General features: G+C 45.6%; 1 protein-coding gene across 1 annotated transcript in view; it reads right to left on the bottom strand.

The window, feature by feature from the left end:
- The window catches only part of LOC142803131 (carboxypeptidase Q-like), a 74,445-nt gene extending 60,878 nt beyond the window's left edge, over window positions 1–13,567 (bottom strand). The window contains exon 1 of the mRNA XM_075888234.1: window positions 13,470–13,567. Within this exon, the coding sequence (XP_075744349.1) occupies window positions 13,470–13,567 (98 nt within the window). The remainder of the gene's footprint in view (window positions 1–13,469) is intronic.
- Between the last annotated feature and the right edge of the window lie 306 nt (window positions 13,568–13,873).

The following is a 13,873-nucleotide window of genomic DNA, read 5'->3' as shown; positions in this document are numbered from 1 at the left end:
CTAGCAACAGGGGATAATATCATCGTCGTCATGGCCGCATGAACACGCTGACGATGTTACACGCTGAATGCGAAGTAGGTAGTGCTTTGTGCAAGTAGTTCCTGGTATTAGACGATATATCAGAGTGTCGATACGCTTCCAAAGGTGACAATGTAACAGACAATCAAGATTACGATCAACGACATATAAGATTCATTCCTTAGTTTTGTCTGTGAATCAAGTACACAATCATAATTCACGGTTCGTTCTTCTTAAACATCTGTACGTCACAAGTGAGATACACGAATAAAGCCGGTTTCCGTTAATGATGAGGAGTTTTTCCCAATTCATCTGCGATTTCATTTCCCTTGATTCCGCAGTGACTACAAACCCACTCAAATGCCCTTCCATGATTCGACTTCACAGCTTCTGAAAGCTTTTTTTAATCTTGCGCATAATGTGTCTAGCGCATCATCTATAGCGCATCAATGTTTCCTGAAGTGACACTTTGTAAAGCTTATGCGTAGCGAAATTGCTACGACTTCCGACGTTGTTGGTGAGGAGAGATTTCTTAACCAACATGCATATATTCTGTACGTAACCCCGAAATATTTACATCCGGATGTCACTACCTCTTTGGCGATTGAGCCGTCAGTGCACACGTGAGCGTAGCCTTGGTACCTGTCATACAGACAATATAATGCCAACTGTTCTGTGGCAATGATTGACACTTCATGTTTGTTACAAAGTCGTTCTATTAACGTTTCCATAGTTGGTAGCTCAAGCAGCCATCGTGGGTAGTTTAGGTCCACTGACCAATGTTTCCCCACAAGAAGCCGGGAAACGTTCTGTGGGTACACATGGTGTATTTGCGCTCCGGCATGGTTCACAATGTTTGATATGAGTGAGAGTGACGGGTCTTGGGTGACTAGGCGAAAGAGATGCCAACCGGTTTCTATATTTCAAATTACTATAAAGTTGTGTTCTCTTGCCTCTGCCAGTGTCCAAGAACTTGATGTTGCCTGTGGAACTCCCAGACATATGCGCAATCTTCGTGCTTGTAACAGCTGAAATCGGCATAAAGACGTCTAAGATTGTTGTGGTGAACCAGTGCGGAGTAGGCAATCTTCTTTCTGTAAGTTCACAATGAATTAGAGAAGCTGATATACTGCCCCATTTTATTTCCGCCATGCGACGTACAGCAGTTATGGTGCAGTTCGCTTGATTTTCTAGATCGGCAAGTTGCTAACTCTATCTGAGCTGGCGATCTAAGGGAACAACAATGAAGCGATGCTTTCATGCAATTTTGGTTCTTCGGTCATCCACAAAAAACTTCTGAAGTTTTTCACTTTCTTCCTCGTGACCAGCAGAACTACAAATTTGGAAGGAGAAATCTGCATGCCCCGCTATTTGAGGTAATCACTTATTGCATTTAGTCTTCGTTGAAGCCGACGTTCGATCACTTCCAGTGATTTATGGGACATCCACATGCATATGTCGTCTGCTTACATGGATATGTTCAAGGTTTCAGGCATCACTTCTGAAAGACCTGCCACCGAAGCAGTGTAAGAAGCGGACTTAAAAGGCTTTCTATAGGCACATCTCTGCTCACGTTGAAGCAATCGCTGTCTCAGGCATTGGTAGAAATGTATATTTGCCTGTCACGCAGGAAGTTCGTGATTCATTGAAGTTAGCCACCATAACCCCTAGTTAGGTAAGCCCATACAACACAGATAGGCGGCTGACAGGGTCGAACGCCTTTCTTATATCTATGAACGCCACCACCGCAGTGCTTCTCTGCTCGTCTCATGCTCCACAATTTTAACGAGGTCAAAGACGCAACCCATATTGCATACATCGCCATTCCCTGAAGCCAGCCGTCTGTTCTGGAAGAGAGTGGTCAGCTTGAATCCACCACTCTAACCTTCTATCAACCACTTTTTTCGTGACTTTAGAATTGAGGCTGACTGGTCGAATTGAGTCAAACAAAATTGGCGATTTACAGGGCTTTAGCAGAGGGATAATTCTCCCGACCATCCAACCCGTTATGTCCAACCCGTTCTACATGTCCTTATAAATCCGCAGAGGAATTGGCATTCTGTGGGGGCCTAGATTTTTTAGAACGCTGTATGACACATTGTCTGGACCTGTCGTGGTTCTTACGCTGGTTAAGGATATAGCAGTACGCAACTCAAGTAGAGAGAATACGTATCATTTAGTTCAGTACGTGGTGTAGAAGCGTACGCATCTTTGATTCGCTTCTCTACAGAATTCAGCCGTGCAGTAGTGTTGTGAACTAATCACTGAGTTTCACTTAGAATTGTGCAAACGTTCTTAACAACATTACGTTTGGACAGTCCAAGAGATGGTCAATGCTCTCAGTGGGCTTCGCTGGAGAACTAGATGACTTTAAGCAATGACTGCAATATTCTCGGACTGCCATATTCTCATTGACTGCCATATTCTCAATGACTGCCATAATCTCATTTAAGGAAGAATTCTAAAGTCAAAGCCTACGTTGGTTGGCATTTTGACGCAAAAAGGGGGAGCTATACTGAGCAACCAGCTTCCTAAAGTCCATGCTTATAAACCCGAGGTCATTGGCATTCTACTGAAACACAGCTGCGTTGGGGAAATGGTTATTCATCTGTAGAGCCATTTTGCTATGCAACAAATTTTTAAACCACTAGAGACTCCACGAAAAAACGGCGCTCACCGCTAGAGGGCTATTGGCCTTTCGTTTCTTAGATTAGATTTGTGAGGTTTAACGTCCCAAAACCACCATATGATTATGAGAGACGCCGTAGTGGAGGGCTCCGGAAATTTTGACCACCTGGGGTTCTTTAACGTGCACCCAAATCTGAGTACACGGGCCTACAACATTTCCGCCTCCATCGGAAATGCAGCCGCCGCAGCCGGGATTTGAACCCGCGACCGGCGGGTCAGCAGCCGAGTACCTTAGCCACTAGACCACCGCGGCGGGGCGGCCTTTCGTTTCTTTTCTATCTTCGTCAGTCACAAAATATAATGCGCTGCCAGATGAGCACTAGATTCGGGTGGCAGTCCAAGGCACTAAGTATCACATTTCAACTGAGTAAATGAAGGGGAGATGTAAGTTATTGTAATTAAGGTTAAGGAGTTTCTACCTACTTATCTAATTGTTTTGCCATAGGTCAGCTTGAGTACTTGCGTAAAAAGACTTTACTACTAGCCCCATCAGTCGCGAATTGTGATGCGCAGTAAGAAACGCGTCAAATTCGCGGGGCATAATTCCGAGGCAATCAGTATTACATTCTAGGCAACGATGATAATGATGATGTTTGATGTTTTGTGGCGCAAGGGCCATTTCGTAGCTAGAGAGTGCCAGTTCATCATGCTAGAGATTTGGATAATGATTGTGATAAGCGGCTGTATAAGGGCCGTAAAATTCCTCGCACTAGGGCGGGTGAAAATATAAAGCAATAAAATTATGACCGTGCCGTGAAAGGTGCAAGATGTTAATGGATGACAAAATTTTGTTGTAATGAAAATGATGGTAGACATGTATAGCATTAGCACAAGTGCCTCACTCGTTCACACCCATGCATCCAAGGGCTATAAGGCAAGTGCTTTATTGAGTGCAGCCACCACAGCGGAGACCTTTCTGGAGAGGTTGTGCTACAGAATGTCCGGGTATGTGATATGAAATGTACGAATTTCTTTTAAGAACGCTAACAATGATTTATGACTGAAAATTGTTCCCTACGAACGAGCATTGCAGGATGGAGTGGTATCTGTTGCTGGTAGGGTAACGGAAAGTGTTGTCTTCTCAGCGCTTCTGATTCTTTACACTGGAATAATATGTAAAGCACAGTGAGTGTTTCTACGCATCTAACACACAGAGCTGGATCGCCTCCAGGCAACAGAAATGAATGTGTTGTGTGTGTATGTACTGTTCTTAACTTCGTAAAGATTACTTGTGTGTGGCGTGATTTTGATACTGGCGGCCAATGACCAAGTTGTGTCTTGATGACATGCAATTTATTATCGTTGTGTGTGTCCCATGTTCTCTGCCAATAACCTCTGAGCTTTCGCTTTAGAACAGCTTTCAAGTCGAGTGCAGGAATTGGTATCAAAGTGTTGATAGCGGTTTTGTTGGCGGATCCGGCTAGCTTGTCGACCAGAACATTGCCTTCCACTTCGCGGTGTCTTGACATCCAGCAGACTATTACATGCTGCTTGGATGAGTATAATGTGCATAAAAGCGAATAAAGCGAGACAAGTACAGGGTTTTTGTGCTTTTTAGGTGTTTTCAGAGCTTTTTTACTATGCTTAGAAAATGTGTATATATTAGTGCCTTCTGTTGTTTTATTTCTTTAATGTGTTTGACAACCGCAGCTATCGCATAATCTTCACCAGTGAAAATGGTTGAATAAGAGTGCAGAGCGCTGGCTTCCCAAAAGGATGGGCGGACGGCTGCGTACAAGACACATGTGTTGGACTTACAAGCATCCGGCAATAATTCAGGACATGTGTATTTCTGTTAGAGTTCTAGGAAGTATGTATTGATATGTGCAACCGGTGCATGCTTCGTAACCTCCAAGAAAGACAAGTCGTAATCTATTGCCTGCCATTGCCACGGTGGCAGGCATACTGCGGGAGCCATCAAATAATGTTCGAGTGGCACACCGGTTTCCTTCCCTAGGCCCCTCACACAGAGGGAGTAGGGCTGTCTCAAAGAAGGTCGTTTTTCAAACATGGCAAGGCTTGACATGCCATTAATTATGGAATGTGATAGGTGATCCTTGTCTGCGTTTACATTAAAATATATTTAAAATACATGTAACATCTCTGTAGGTGGAGCGACCATTCGTTCAATTCCACGTACAGGCTTTTCACAGGGCTAATGCGAAAAGCACCTGTGGAGAGACGGACGCCTAGATGATGAACAGGGTCGAGCATATTAAGGACAGTAGGTGTCGCAGACTCATATGCCATCGCCCCATAGTCTAGGCGGGTACGTACAAGGCTTTTAAACAAATTTATTAAACACTTCTTGTCGCTTCTGCACGTAGTGCGTGACAACACTTTTAGAATGTTCATAGATTTTATGCACTTGTTTTTTAAATATTTGAAGTGTGCTGTGAAGGTTAGCTTGGTCTCCAAGATAATGCCGAAGAATTTTTGTTCAATATTAACAGAAATACGTTGACCATGCAGTTGAATGTCGAGTTCAGGGTGTATGCCTCTCTTCCTGGAGAACAAGAGACACGCGTTTTTTTTTGTGCATTCAGACGGAGCCCGTTTTCTTCACCCCAGTTGGAGACTTTGTTCAAACCAAGCTGAACCTGGCGCTCACACATGGCCAGATTGCAAGATCTAAAGCCAAGCTGAACGTCATCGACATATGTACAATAAATTATATTGCGAGGGATGGACAAGTGCAAAGAATTCAGTTTGACGAGAAAAAGTGTGCAACTAAGTACAACACCTTGCGGCACGCTTGTTTTTTGGACAAGTATTTGGGAAAGAACGCTGCCTACTCGAACTCGGTTTGTCTGGTTTGACAGGTAGCTTTAAATTATAGTGAACATTCTGCCACGCACGCCAATGCGGGACAGGTTACTTAGTATTCTAAAGCGCCATGTTGTATCATGTGCCTTTTCGACATCAAGGAACACACAGAGGAAGTATTGCTTATGAACGAAAGCGTTTCTGATCTGTGCCTCGATACGAATAAGCTGGTCGGTGGTCGATCTACTTGCTCAAAACCCGAACTGAAATGGGTTGAGCGAATCGTTCGTTTCAAGGGAATGTACAAGTCGGCAGTTTATCATTTTTTCGAGAACTTTGCATAAACAGCTTGTAAGCGCAATAGGCCTGTAATTCGAAACTAAAGAAGGGTCCTTGCCCTGTTTCAAAATGGGAATAACAATAGCCTCTTTCCAGGAAGTAGGGATAGTGCTAGAGAACCAGATAACGTTGTACAAAAAAGGTAAGGTTTTTTGAGTTTCGCTTGGTAGCTTCTTTAATATTTCATACTGCACACGGTCAGAACATAGAGCGGAATCACTGCAGGAGTTCAGGCATGTTTGGAGCTCAGCTAAGCTGAAAGCTTGGTTGTACGCCTCGTATCAGGTACATTTGTGTTCGAGTTTCTGCTTTTCTATTCTTCTTCTGTATTTTTGGAAAGCGTTAGTCTAGTGTGACGAGCTCGACACCCTGTTCTTCCAGTTTTGCTGATCTTCCAAGGTGTCACCCTGTGTGTTTACGAGTGGGAGCGTGTGTGCAAGTCTTCCTGCTACCCTACCAACCATTTTCCAGACTTTATTCTGGGTGTGTACGAATTGATCCCTGATAAAAACTGTTGCCAACTTTCTCTTCTGGCCTGCCCATGCGTTCGCCTAGCCTGAGACTGCATTTTCTTAAAGATTTGAAGACTTTCGGCTGTCGGTGAGTTCCAAAGCAACCTCCACGCTCTGTTTTGCTGTTTGCACACGTTTCGGCATTCAGAGTTCCACCATGGCACGCACCGTTTTCCAGGGTGTCCATTTATTTTTGGGATGCATTTTGTTGCAGCATCAATCAAAAACGCTGTGAAGCAGTTGAGAGCGACATCAATGCTCAAAGTACATATGTCACTCTAACCTATACGACCGATGGTATAAAACTGTTCCCAGTCGGCTCTGTTTATGAGCCATTTGGGAGCACGTGGTGAAAACTCAGTTGCTGTGTTTTTGCGTAAAACTATGGGGAAGTGGTCACTTCCATACGAATTACTGTTGACTTTCCACTGGTGTAGGGCACAAGAGATGGGGATACTATGCTTAGGTCTACGGAGGAGTAGGTATTATTAGCGAGAGTATAATAGGTTGCTCTTTTTGATTTAGGAGACAGGCGCTCGACGAGAAAAGGAACTGTTCAATCAGGCGACCTCGCGCGTCGCAACGAGAGTCACCCTATAGCCTGCCATGTGCATTAAAGTCTTCAAGGAGGACATAAGGCTCTGGAATTCATCAATTAAAGACTGTAGATCACGTTTTTGCAGCTGATAGCTAGGAGGAATGTAAATAGTGCAAATTGTGATCAGTTTGTCAAAAGGAACCACTCCAACAGCCACTGCCTCAAGGGATTTTTGGAGTTGTAAGTGTGTGAATGCTATCTCTTGATTCACTATATTTGCAACACTTCCGGATGATGTCATGGCTTCAACACGGCGGTCCTTTCGGAAAACAACGTATTTACGAAGAAACTTGGTGTGCTTTGAATTAAGGTGTGTTTCTTGTGTACACAGTACTTTTGGTGAGTGTTTGTGTAAAAGATCTTGGATGTGCTCAAGGGTTACGAGAAGGCCTCTGACGTTCCATTTTATAATTTCAGTGTTCATGTTGAATGTAAAACAGTGCTGTGTGTACAAAAAGCAAGCGGCTGTTTAGAAAGGGAGTTTGAGTTCACTTAACAGGGCCGTCACGAGGCTTTCTTATTTGCTTTTTTGTTTTCTTGGCGCGCTCCAAGGAGCAACGACGCTTTTTCGGCACCAAGAGTTGCGACGTATCCATTGCCCCCTCGGAGGCACTGGATGCCTGCACGTGCGAGTTCGAATTTTGGGCCTCGTCTAGTGAGGTGAGGCCTTGAGCCCTGAGAACTCTGGAGTCTCCGGTCTCTGTTTGGGAGTAGGCAGTGTAGCGTGGACTACAGCCACCTTGGGGGCAGGTGCCACAACCATCAACTCGCTATGCGCGGGCCGAAGCAGCGGCGAGCACTGGTGCGGTGGTGCCCCCTGACGCGCCGCATCAGTGAATGTAGGTCTATAGAATGGTGTCACTCTTCGCCGTGCTTCCTCAAATGAAATTTTCGTTTTCACCTTTAATGTAATTATTTCTTTTTCGTTTTTCCCGTATGTGCAGGAGCGTGAATATGTGGCATGGTTTCCTCCACAGTTTACGCAGTGTAGCGGTTGTTTGCAGCTCTCAGAAACGTGGCCTAGGACTCCACATTGTGCGCAAGTCTGGCAACCACGACAGTTTTTAGAGCCATGGCCATACCTCTGGCATTGGAAGAAATGACGAGGGTTTGGTATGTACGGCCTGATAGATGTCTTCGTGTACCCAGTTTGAATAGATTCCGGTAGTTTACTGGGTGCAAACGTGAGTATTAGGTGTTTTGTCGGTGTTTCCTTATTATCTCTTCTGATGATATTTATCTGTACATTAGTGGCATTTTAGTTCGTCAACCCCACCAAATGTTCAGTTTCGGTCAGGTCAAGTAAGTCTGCGCCAGATACCACTCCGCGAGTTATGTTCATAGATCTGTGCGGTGTTACGGGGATAGGTACGTCACCAAACGTTGAGAGGCTGTCTAGCTTTACAAACTGTTCTTTGTCCGAATTTCAAGGAGAAGTTCTTTTGGTTACTTTGTATCCAGCCCCAAAAAATTCAGTAAGGCACCTGGCAACTACGAAAGGAGATACGGTACTGGTTTGCTGTCCAGTTTTTTTCACAGTGTATGACATGGAAGTGGGGAAATATTTCTATTGGCCGGTTAAAAAATAGTATGTCGTCGGTGCGTACCCGCTTTAGACCAGTACAATCAGAAAGTAGGGGAATGCTCCGTCCATGACGGTCTTATTTTTGTTCAGCAGCGTTGGCAGCCACCCTCCATGGAGCCCAACAAGGGGACGCTGCAAGTTGGCAGGTGCAGAAAGCTTGCAGACGAAAGCCGTACAACACTGCCATAACCCAATGCGCCTAGACAAAGGTAGGCTATTCGCGCAGGGTTAATTCTTTCCACGAGGAAAATTAGAAGTAAACATAAGAGATAAGTACTCAGGACTGACTAAAAGTGAGAGATTAATACGAAGTTGTAGGGGAGAGAGATAGGAAAAGGCGACTGCCGATTCCCCTGGGTGGGTCAACCCAGGGGTGCAGTCTACGTGAAGCCAGGGCCAAAGGGGTTTGTTGCCTCTGCAGGGGGGCCTAAAAGGTCCGATGACCCAGCGTCAGCTCAACCCCCAAGATTCCCTTTTTCCCGGACACGGCAAAGCCAAGCACGGCTGGGCGTGGGAGGGAGTCGAAACGCCACCGTTAGCTCGGGTCTGTTGTGTCGCTACACACAAACGCCTGCTAGCACAGACGCCCCTTCGGGGACATTATAAGCAAGAAAATGAAGGAATGCGCTGTTTTGTATGAGTTTAGGTAAGTAAAGTTAATGAGGGTTTAACTAATTATCTAAATATTCGGTCACTAGTCACCTTCAGTATTCGCTTTTAAAAAATGTCCTATTAGGTCGGAAAGTATGCACAGTTTGTGTTTTCGTTGTGTTCATTTCGAGCGAACAGAAAAAAGTACTTTTTACGTTGTCCTGAAACACGTCACGTCGAACAATCGTCGAAGATGGTAGTGTATCCAGCAAAGTGACATCTGCAGCAATACGCAGCATAATCAAGTTGTATTATTGCCAGCTGTCCACGTAGCAGGCTAGGACGAATGTGCAAACTATTTTTTGAGCTATTTGATGAAACACGTGGTGCGTGACGTGCCATTGAAGTTGGTGTGTACATTTGTACACACCATCACTGATTGATTGATATGAGGGGTTTAACGTCCCAAAACCACTATATGATTATGAGAGACGCCGTAGTGGAGGGCTCCGGAAATTTCGACCACCTGGGGTTCTTTAACGTGCACTCAAATCTGAGCACACGGGCCTACATTTCCGCCTCCATCGGAAATGCAGCCGCCGCAGCCGGGAATCGAACCCGCGACCTGCGGGTCAGCAGCCGAGTACCTTAGCCACTAGACCACCGCGGCGGGGCTACACACCATCACTGAAAGGGCTATTGTGTACGCTCCGAAATGTTTCCAATATTGTCCTGAAAATAACTCGCCCAGCTTTCTATACTACCTAACGTACAGTCAACCACAAAAGTTTGCGGACCACGCAAGCGCGTGTCAAACTGCCTATTTGCGCCACCTAGCAGCTACAGCGCCTCTCACCCGGATATGAGCCTTCTTGGTACTCGCCTGCATGTCAAGTCTCTATTCCCCAGCAAGAGATTGTTATTTCGTTGCCTTGACACAGAGCGCTGTCTGCGGTAAGACCGCGACATATCTGCCTTGATAGCAGTATCTAAGCAATCACTGCAACCTTTGTCGACTGGCGTGTAGATAATTTTCGCGAAGCGCTGTGGCAATTTTTTTACGCGATGTTTACTGATGCATTTTGTTTTAGCAGCATCTTGATCCAATGAGTGTTGCTGCTTCTGCATCTTGAGAGAAGGAGTAGGGGGAAGTTTCACAGACACCATAAAATAACAAAAACGGATACATAGAAAGTTCTTCTTGCACACACTGGCGCATCTTCGTATCAGTCACTGAAAACGTAGTCGACCTGCTTCTAGCCACGTGGTGATTGTCCATTCGAAAAGAGGCCGCTCCGTGTTCCGCTAGATGAAAGAAGGCACATTGTGCGTTTATTTATGAGGGAATACCTCAGCGCGGGTAGGAATATTCGGGCTTTCCGCGACGACGGCAGATTCACAGATATGGAGCGAAGCGGACATTCAAGGGCCACGACTGAGAAAAAGGGCCGCCTGATTACGGCCGCCATCGTGGCTCATCCTTTTTAAAGTGCTGGGAACATCCGTGAAGTGCTCTCATAGTATCGTCTGAGACTGTAAGAAGAAGGCTGAGTGAGCTTGGCCTGAAGTCTTCCGTAGCAACTCAGAAGCCCTGCATCTCAGACAGCCAGCTGCAAGAACGACTCGTGCTCGCTACAGCAAAGGTAGATTGGGCAACGGATGAATGGGGCGATGTCATCTTTAGCAACGAGTCAACCTTTTCCACATTCTGGGACAAACGGAAGCGAGTTTGGAGTCCACTAAACTACAGGTGTGTTTATAGTGAGTTTATAGCAATTTATTCCAGAAGATAATTCTGCATCACAACACGTTTCGCGTAAAATGAGGTTTTGGAAAGTGCGAGATTTTTCTGCAGTGGTGTGATGTTGAAAACACCAATTTAACGATTGTTTCCTAACACTACTTACTCTTAAGCTAATTAAAAGCTGCCAGTGAGTCTTTCGGTACTAGCTTATGATGTTCGCAATTTTTCGTTACAAACTATATAACGTACACCAGTGTACAGTTCAAACACAAGAGGAATGTCAACATTTTAAGACGCGCCATAGGAGCCTAACTGTATGCTATTTCTTCCAGATATCTGCCTAATTACAAACAGAGTGTTCTGTTCAGTGGACAATGTTTGTGAGCGTATGGGGAGCAATCAGCCAAGACGGCCTTTGTCCCTTTGTGCATCTGGAAGGGCCCTTCACTGCGTCACGGTACTGCGACGTCATCACCAGACACCGCATTCCGTATGCGCTTGATGGTCCCTTCAGCGATGGTTGCTACATTTTTCAACACGACCACAGCACGGTACATAAAGCACGTGTCCTCCAGTCATTGCTAGAAGAGCATGCTCTTTGCCAGCTCGTGTGGCCTCCATGTGGCGCCGACTTGATTCCCATAGAAAATGTCTGGGGCATATTGAAGAAACGACTGTCCACGAGCCAACGGCGTCCACACGGCCGATACGCTGTGGCCAGCGATCGCACGAGAATGAGAAAACGTGCACGGTCGACCCGACATTATTAAATATTTTTACGGGTTGATGCCCCCACGCATCAATAAGATATACTAGAAAACGGCGGACATTTCACTTATTACTAGACCCTTGAGAGATGCATGTTTCAAGACGCTTCTGTAAATGTCCTGTGAATAGATACATAAAAAAGAGTCACCGCATCCGCTTATTTCTTATTTTTCTAATGTTACCACTACAGCAGCGCAGCGGGTAGGGCTCTGCGCAGCACAACCCGGGCGCAGGCGATCAAATGTCGGCCGCCACTATCACTTAGCGATGGGGGATGAACGAAAAATTTCTGCCTGCCTACTGACTAAGCATCTGTGTGCCATGGCTGCCTCACCGCTCGCTTGCTCACACACACACACACATACACGAAAACCCCAAAACAGCGTGGCTACGCAGAAATAGAACTGATAACAGACGAAGAATACGCTGTCTTATGACTTGTACTCATATACTTCTCTCAAAATATAAGCAAGTAGCACTGGCTACCAAAGAGCGCGTCACGTTGGAAGGGATAGGTACAAAATATTTGCGCCCGGCGCTAAAATAGACAGGTCGCAGATATAACGAGGGATGCGCCTTTAAGTAGCGCTGCTGGCGATTGCTGGTGACGTAGCGGAAGTGTCGCGAAGATGCTCTCGTACACGCGCTCGTGTTCTTCGCAAACTTTTGTGGTTTACTGTACATTTTCACTGATTATATAAGAGCAACCAACCTTCGACAAAGCGATATGATTTCGCCAGAGACTCAGCAATCTATTACGTAATTTTCGCATCAACGATTCTTTAGATCAATTTTGTCGACGCAGACGGTAAATTTCGCCGTTTGACTAGGCATTCGAGGCTTTCGTCTTAAACATTATTGGCAGCCATTGCCTAATCGCGCCAATTAGGAAAGCGAAGCTTAACGTTGCCGTGTCGGGGGAACTGCTTTCTTTTTTCCTTTTTAAGTAGGGACGCCCCCAAAACGCTGTTTTTGGGTAAAATTGAGAAGGCGTCTTTCACGTTTCCTTTTTTTTTCAGCGTACAAGGGCCTGGAGCGCCACCGAAATCGACAAGATCGCAGGGTGAATGAAGAAGGAGTCAGGCGTGACTTCGAGCCGCGCGAAAGCAACGCTGGCACAAAGGGTGCAGATAATAAAGTCAGTGGTATTGCCAGCTCTGGGAGGACCTGTCGAGTCGCTCTCTTATGCTCTTTGCTATCCGTGACCCGGATGTTAGGATGAATTAGCAGCTAATACCTGATACAAACGTGAAACACCCTCCTACATGTGCAACACAGGCCCAACGACAGGCGCATGTTGCGATAAAGGTACCGCGGGTTAAGAATTTGAACATTTTCGGAATCAAAATTTTTCTACAGTACGCAATATCAAGTATAAACCTCACGTGTTTTTGAGAATATCACTTTGGTTGCGCCAACACGAATTACTGCAATTAAAAGCACCCATAGCGAGTGTGCTCCTTCTAACTGCTTTTCGGTATCGTCGGTAGAATGCATGGATATGCTTGTTCAGTTAAGATTAGGGAAACAAGGCCACATCGCCGACTATTCAAGACAGTCGATTTCGGTTCTAACGGTCACTGGTTATAGAACCGCAACTTTGAGAAAAAAACTCGTTGATTGATGATTTCTTTGATGCCAATCAGAAGTAGTTGAAGAAGGTATTTTGGAACGCCACCATCGCCAGTTGCAGATGTCAGTTATTGGAGGCTTCGCTTCGGGTCTTAAAATTCTGTATTCGTCAAACGCGTAAATAATTTCGCGGGGCTGCCTCGCAGTATGAATGTTTTAAAGCTCCCTATCTAGCACTGCCGAGAGAAAATGCACACATGCATGAAAAACTAGTGCATTAGGGCTCACCACTTCATGGGCGGTTTCGAACCCGGAATCAGATCCTTCTTGCGTAAACGAGAGCTGCCCATGCCAGCTTTCATAGCAAATATGAGGCGATTGCCCATCCCTCCGTTTTTCAACAGAGAGCCCAAGGTATCACCCCTTCCGAAACAGACAGCTTTTAACACAGAGCTGTGGTATCACCCCTTCCAAACATCACCCGTTCAAACACATTACAAAACACAAATACCACCCGTACAGGCACATTACAATCGACCGCAATCAGAGAAAGCCAGCAGCCCGACATCAGTCACAATGGCCATGCAAGCATTTGCCTCGAGCGATACCTAATTTCGATTTCGAACGCCTCGCACCGAAGAGCGATGTTTCGAATTTGGCACTGGCGCTGCGGTCGCTGTGATTGCGTGGAG

Source organism: Rhipicephalus microplus, chromosome 3 (assembly GCF_043290135.1).
Source record: "Rhipicephalus microplus isolate Deutch F79 chromosome 3, USDA_Rmic, whole genome shotgun sequence".
NCBI lineage: Eukaryota > Metazoa > Arthropoda > Arachnida > Ixodida > Ixodidae > Rhipicephalus > Rhipicephalus microplus.
The sequence above is the reverse complement of the archived record's forward strand: the minus strand, read 5'-3'. Positions and strand labels throughout refer to the sequence as shown.